This window comes from Arachis ipaensis, chromosome B03 (genome assembly GCF_000816755.2).
Source record: "Arachis ipaensis cultivar K30076 chromosome B03, Araip1.1, whole genome shotgun sequence".
Lineage (NCBI taxonomy): Eukaryota > Viridiplantae > Streptophyta > Magnoliopsida > Fabales > Fabaceae > Arachis > Arachis ipaensis.
The window spans coordinates 8671709-8679518 of NC_029787.2; the positions used below are offsets into that span (position 1 = coordinate 8671709).

At 32.3% G+C, this 7810-nt stretch overlaps 1 protein-coding gene and 1 non-coding gene across 2 annotated transcripts; one reads left to right on the forward strand and one right to left on the reverse strand.

The window, feature by feature from the left end:
• LOC107628764 (anti-sigma-I factor RsgI6) lies at positions 1911–5758 on the forward strand. Its single transcript, XM_016331361.2, has 8 exons — positions 1911–2812; positions 2897–2931; positions 3023–3179; positions 3500–3672; positions 3757–3858; positions 4085–4231; positions 4313–4951; positions 5178–5758. Exons 1-8 carry the CDS (start codon positions 2740–2742, stop codon positions 5517–5519), a joined length of 1668 nt encoding a protein of 555 aa, XP_016186847.1. The 5' UTR covers positions 1911–2739; the 3' UTR covers positions 5520–5758.
• On the reverse strand, positions 3246–3318 carry TRNAE-CUC. Its single transcript has one exon. It is a non-coding gene; the product is annotated as a tRNA-Glu (tRNA).

Consider the following 7810-nt stretch of genomic DNA (forward strand, 5'->3'; position numbering starts at 1 on the left):
TGAACTCTAGGGCCACTATTCCCCTCCTTTTACACCTTGATCTCAATCAGTTTAGCATCAATTTTCACTGCGAGATAGACAGCGAAAGGTGCAACAAAATCGCACTAAAAACACTAATGCAAACACTAATACGGTAACTATTGTTTTTTCAAAATGATAGATTTTCTGTGTGACTTTGGATCAAAGGGGCTAACGTGATATCCGCCTTATGGAATCATAGTCCTTAGCATTGCTATATTATTTATATTTTTTATGTTAAGCTTTTGCATGATCTTATGTGCCTTAAAGACACATATTAGCTAAATCCTTACCATAATACTGTTGGTGGGTCCCCACTCAAGTGAGACCCACATAACTTAAAAAAAATCGTGGCTTATAAGCCACGATGAAAGAGAGAGAGGGAGAGAGTTAATGCCTCTCATTTTTTTTTTTGAAAGAAAGAAAAGTAAACAGTGAGGGAGAGAAGAGTGCTTCTGGGCGTCGAAGAGAAGAAGAAATTTGGGGGGAAAAGAGCAGTCCAATATTGTACATTAGATATAACTTACTAATTGTATTGCCTTTTTTTTTTGTTTGATTTGAGATACCCACTTTTGTGGAGGGTTTATGTTGATTCCATCGGTTTTCATGATGTATTTTGCTAATTGTTGAGATGTCCTAATGCCACTAAAAAGATTGATTGTATACTCATTATTTTGATAGTGAAAGATTTTACTGAACTAGATCCAATGGATTTTTTGTCCCTCTTTTAGAGATTTTTCCATGATAAAAATTTTAGTGTTTGATTATTTAATTTCTGCCAATATATTTGCTGTTTGGAGTATTTTTGGTGTTACTTATTTAATCACACAAATTGTAAAAAAATTCTTTTTAATACTTTTATTTTTAGACAAATTCTTATTGAACATCACTTTTCCAACAAATATTTACTCTAAAATTTCATTTAATTAACCACACACAATTTATAATTAAATCTACAATCAATTCAAATATGTATTACATGAAAAATAAACACACATTACATTTATCCAAAATCGGACAATATATAATTCACTATGCACTACCAACTAAAATAATAATAGTCATTCCTGCATAAAATTGAACACTTTTGGCACCAAAAAAAAAAATTGAACACTTTCAAAATTTATTCTACTTTCTTTAAAAAATTTGACTAACATAATTCAAAAAAAAATTTAGAAGTCAGCCACCAAAAAGTCCATCGCTAATATCTTTCAAAGGTTTATGTAAAATGAAAAAAAAAAAAAGACGTAAATCCCAGATGAACAGTCCCCCTTTCTGGCCAAAAAAATGTCATCCCCCAAAAAAATATTTTAAATGATATTTACATAATATTCATGTATCATGTTTCCACCATAAAGACACCAGCCAAAAATGTATTTAATAAAAAATGGGATCTTCCCGATTGCAGGTTTCACCATTCTCCTCGTTGCACGAAACTATCGACTGTATCCTCACGTGTCAAATTCAAACGATGCCACGAAACCAAAAAATAACCGGGCTTGAAACGCGTCTTCTAAAGGGGCGCTTCCTAAACTCACCCAAGTCTTTTTTTTCCGATTTGGTCCAAGACACCAAAAAAAGAATTTGTAATGGGCACAGCAAAGGGACAATAGGAAAGCATGCTTGATACTTCACTTAAAAGGTAAAGTTTGGAATTGTGTTTCAAAGTTCACTTCATGTGGCTTTGCTTGCGGGACTTTGCGTCTCCCATGCTGTGCCCCATACTTGAAGCATAGGCTTTATTAATGTTTACTTGTACAGAGAAACACTCCAACCCTTAAAACTTAAAACGCTGCACACCGTGCCATTAAATGGACATGCACATTCCTATATATAAATGGTCCCAATATGAAGTGTGCGCATGCTCATCATCATGTTCTTCTTGGTGATTCTCATGTGACATTCATCACTTGATCAGCATTGTTTCATATTAATTTACTTTCATTATCAAAAAGTGAAGATTTTAGCTACAGTTTTCCATCTTATTACTATGGAACCACAATTTTCAAGATATTTTTATATTATATGTCTATATATATAACAACAGAAAATTGATGGGTTAATTATTTGTGTCATTTGGGAAGTGGTTTTATGAAGTTGTGCAACATCTACCAAACATATAGTCCTTATTTGTAAATCACTCAACTACTTTCACCAAAAAAATTTATGCGGCCTTCATCATCTGTAGTAGGTCAACTATAAACATAAGTGACTATATACTGTAAAATAAATAACTAAATAATATACAAAGCAGCTTATCGTACATGTTTTTATTACTACAATTAAATACTGCACTCTGGAATTAGCAAACATCATTTTGAAGTTGATGCTATGGCAATAACATACTATAGCAAAAACGTGTTGGCAACAAGCTAGTTATTACATAATTGGCGTTTTATTAACAAGAGTCACATGAACCTCTCCTTCACCTTCAATCAACATGTGAATTGAAGAAGTAGAGGCAGGGTACACTGTACTGTTTCCCTTGTGATATCAAATATCACACCTCCAAAAAAATCCAAATCCACCTCACAATTTTTGTCGCATCAACCTTTGTTGGATTCACTAATACTATATATATATACACGGGTCTTTGTGTTTGAATTGTATTGTATTGTATATAATGCTAAACCACTTCCTTATAATTCCTTGCACTGTCAAAAAAGGTTTTTCATTCATCATTGTCATTCTATAGATTCAAATTAAACTTCAGGTCCAACCATGCAGGACATTATTCCATTCTTTATCCTTTTAGTCCTCTTCGTAGGGACTTGTTTGGTTTCTCCTTTACATGGTTCTTTCTTATTCCTATTTCCTCCTTTAAACTTGATTTCTATAAGTACATTTTTTTATTGTGTTTTGTTTCTATGTGCTGCAGATGGACCCATGTATGATTCCACTGCTTACACTGAGGTACAATACAGTAATGAAATCATCACCTGATATCACTGAAGAAGTGCCATTTTCAGAAAGCTAAAATATATGTTATTTTTGTTTGTTTCAGTGCAAAGAGGAACCTGAGAAGCCACTTTACAATGGTGGAGTTTTTGAGAGTCAGCCACAATCTGGGGGAGTTCAACATGCCATTGCCTTGTATGCAGTTGATGGTCCTTCATTCATTCTCCATAGCCTTACACAAGACACTATCTACTCTTTCTCCGGTACGGTTATGCTCTTTCTACACTCTTGTATTTCAGAGAATTGAAAACAAATGTTCATAAAAAGTTTTCCGTTGCCGGGACTTGAACCCGGGTCTCTCGGGTGAGAGCCGAGTATCCTAACCACCTAGACTACAACGGATTGATGTTGTTATAAGGATAAGTTAAATAATGATTTATGAAAACCATGGATTTCCTTGCCCATGGTTTTTGTCAATCAAATTTACACCATTGAATATAGATGTTTCTTTGCACATTTTATATTAGAGTGTTGAATATGATACCTAATTGCACCTTCTCTTTTTATTAAAAAAACACTATAGTTTGGGTGAGAATTGAAGGTTCAAGTTCAGGTCTAATAAGGGCAAGCTTGCAAACAGAAAATGAAACCTATGATTGCATAGGAACAGTTTTGGCCAAGAGTGGATGCTGGTCATTTCTTAAAGGTGGATTTCTTCTTAATTGGCCTTCTACTTCATCTATGCTCTTCTTTCAGGTACTTTAGCTATGCTGTCTTTTCAGCATTATTAGTTAATGGCATTGTCCAAAAATTAGCATTAATGATTTTATAATGATGCAGAACACTGATGGTAAAGATATAAATATAGAGTTAGCTAGCCCATCACTGCAGCCATTTACTAAGCAGCAATGGAGATTCAATCAAGAGTACCTAATCAACACTGTTAGTACAATCAACTTTTTTTCTTTTTTGTAGCTCCAAGATTTCAGCACAACACAATGCAGCATGTTTTCCTTCAAATATGCACATAACATTCAAAAATAAGGAAAAAGTTACATATGCCTATGACATGAAATGAGATTGATATTGTTCTAAATTATAAGTATTTTATTTCTTTTTTGTCTAATTCAGCATCCTAAACATATTTTAATCTTTTCCAATTTGATAGCATCGAAAGCAAGCCGTAACGATTCATGTGTCAGATAGCAATGGGAAGAGAATGCAAGGAGCCACCATCAATATAGAGCAGATCTCAAAGGACTTCCCTTTTGGATCTGCAATAGCCAAGACCATTCTTGGCAACATGCCCTATCAGGTTTTGCAACATTCTCCTAAAACTTAGTTACATTCAATTGGTAGTTAGTTAGTTCATGCCTTTTTTAATTGTTCTGCACAGAATTGGTTTGTGAAAAGATTCAATGCTGCAGTGTTTGAAAATGAGCTAAAATGGTATGCCACAGAACCTGATCAAGGCAAGGTCAATTATACAATTTCAGATCAAATGCTACAATTTGTTAGAGCAAACAAAATCATAGCTAGAGGTCACAACATCTTCTGGGAAGATCCTAAATACACGCCTGCATGGGCACGAAACCTTACCGGAATTCAATTACAAGCTGCTGTTGATTCAAGAATTCAGAGTCTTATGAACCAATACAGAGAAGAATTCATACATTGGGATGTCAGCAATGAAATGCTTCACTTTGATTTCTATGAGAAAAGGCTTGGACCTGATGCCACATTGCATTTCTTTGAAACTGCACATAAATCTGATCCATTAGCAACCCTTTTCATGAATGACTTCAATGTGGTGGAAACCTGCAGTGATGTGAATTCAACTGTTGACACATATATCTCAAGGCTCAGAGAATTGCAACAAAATGGTGTATTCATGGATGGAATTGGCCTAGAAAGTCACTTCACAGTTCCAAATCTTCCCCTTATGAGAGCCATCATAGACAAGTTGGCAACACTCAACCTTCCCATTTGGCTAACTGAGGTTGATATTAGCAAGACACTTGATAAAGATACTCAGGTAAGTCATCTAGTGTTTCAAATCAAGGTGTGTTTTGTTTGCGTTTTCATTTTCTGATTTTATTTTTGCAAAATCTAAGAAGAAGAAAATACTGAAAATGAAAATGCAAATCAAACGCACCCCAATTTTTTTCTAGGATTGTAGCATGCCTCTACTAATGTGCCAACACCCTTGTTGGTAGCAGCATTTTCTTGATTTAGTTGACTTTCTTTGCTACCATATTTAGGCTATTTATTTGGAACAAGTGTTGAGGGAAGGCTTCTCTCATCCTTCAGTGAATGGAATAATGCTATGGACTGCACTTCATCCACAAGGATGCTACCAAATGTGTCTCACAGACAATGATTTCAGAAACCTTCCATCAGGTGATGTTGTGGACAAGCTTCTTCAAGAATGGCAAACTGGTCATGCAGAAGGAGTGACAGATGAACATGGTTCTTACAGCATTTTTGGATTCTTAGGAGAATATAGAGTCACTGCCACATATGGTAACAAAACTGCAGATACAACTTTTTCTCTCTGTGGAGGTAGAGAAACTAAACATGTTACTATCAGTATTAGACTTTGATTTTTCAGTTTAAAATTATGTAGCAGGTTAATCTAACAGGATATAATTGTTTTCCTGATCATGATACTGTTACCTTTATAGATCATAGACGCATGCAGTAATTTACATGATATACATGTCAAATCTGTAAATTTAACTATTTGAAGAAATTGTTGAATGCTTGAATGGGGATAATTTTCATTCAGAGTTCTACTAGTATATATACATTCTACTTGAAAAATCATATAGTAACCTCTATGTAAATTCTCTTGCACTGGTTAATTATTTCTGTCACATGATGTGTACCATAAAGTTTAGCTGGACAGGAAATCTTTATGTAACTTTAGTATCAATTTTATACCATGCTCTGATTATAACAAAGGTGGGAGCCGCATGTTTTTTTTTTTTAAGTTAGAAGGGAGATTTGAACCAAAATCTCTAAGTAAAGATGGAGCAACATATTTTGCTAGCAATGTTATTTGCAGGCTTTTTTATTTATATACGCATGGAAAAAATATTATTTTTCATAATGCGCAAGCTTCAAAAGTATTCTTGAAATGCGCATGAGGAGTATCGTGACTGACACACGCGAAATGAGGACTTCAATGGAGCTGAACACGAAATGATTTACTACTTGTATAAATGATTTATTCTTCGTTAACTTTAAAATATAAATATCAGTAAAAATACACGAATTTAGATTCAAATAAAATATCAAAAATATCTAAACAAATAAAAATATAAATTCAAATTTTGTATTTTAGTTCAAATTTAAAAATCTACATTTTTATGAATTTATAAATTCAAAATGAGACTTTTGATGTTAAAAAAGTTAATATAAAATATAGCTCTTTAAAGTAGCATATGAATTAAAATTTAGATTTTTTAGAGTTAGAAGTAACATATAATATCATCAAAATGTTGTTCTACACTTAATTTTATAAATTAAATGATAATTTAATTGATATAATATTTTAATTACTTTTAAAATCATATATTGTATAAATCGAATTAAGTTGATTCGATTTTAATATATAGAAGTATGTATAATTTTAAATTTCATTTATTTTATTTATATAAATTATCCAAAATTAAATTTATATAATATTTTATAATGTTATCAATTAAGAGCATGAGAATGTGTAATATAATAATAGGGATAATCCAAATAAAACTCATGAAATTGGTGTAATGTTGGAAAAATTTAATTTGCTAATCATCATCACATTTTATTGCATATAAGGAGTAAGGAATTCAATTGATTTAAGATTGAATATTTACGGGAGGATGAGTTATGCACACAGCTGAATAATGTATGACCCATCATCCATATATGAGTGGCCATTTTGTGTTCAGCTCCACTGAAGTTTCCATTTTGTGTGTGTTAGTCACGAATTCCTCTATTTTGAGGCTGGTATACATAAGTTGCTCCATTTCGTGTCTGCCCCTCTTGGAATGGGTTTTCTGGCGCGCACATTATTCCTCACCCATTTAGTGTGCTTAGCATGAAATGGAGGCTAATTTCATTTCGTGAATGCTTAACATGAAATGGCCATGCGCATTTCAGGAACACTTTTGAGACAAGCAAAAAATAATGTTTTTTTCATGCTTATATAAATAAAAAAGCTGTTATTTGCAGATAAAAGAGATATTAATAATTTTTTTATATAAAATATCTAAACAAAAAAATTTTTAAAAATATTTTTTTAAAAAAAATAACTCCAAAAAAAAATTTTAGAAGCTTATTCAAACAAATCTGATTATATCAAGTCACAGATATTATACTATTCAATAAATGAGATATGAACTTCAGTTAAATTAAAGTCTCAATTTCATCTAATAATAATGATAGATAAATATTTGAATCAACACAATACCTTATACATTTAATGCACATGTAAGATCTTTTATTCCTTTTATCTATTACCTTTCGAAAACACATGCATAATTGCAAAGAGATTGTAAAAGCTTAAAAATAAGAGTATGATTACTCAGTAAAATAAATAAAAAAATCAATTGTAATTAACTCAAGACGAATTGCTTCAAGTTATTTAGCAGAGGAGGTGGCTTTTGCAAAAACAAAACAAGTATGAAAAGATTAACAATATCAAGCCCAAAAAAACCCAACATAAGTCGAGTAGCCAGCTCACTCATCCGTTTAAATAAAGATCAGAATTTGAATTCTGTTTGTACATACAGCAACCTATTGGTTAGTAACTGACCTTTAAATGGAACTCAAATTCGCTACGAATTAGTATTTAACCTGTCGAAATAAAGAATACTCTTAACAAAAAAAAAATATCAAACCCACC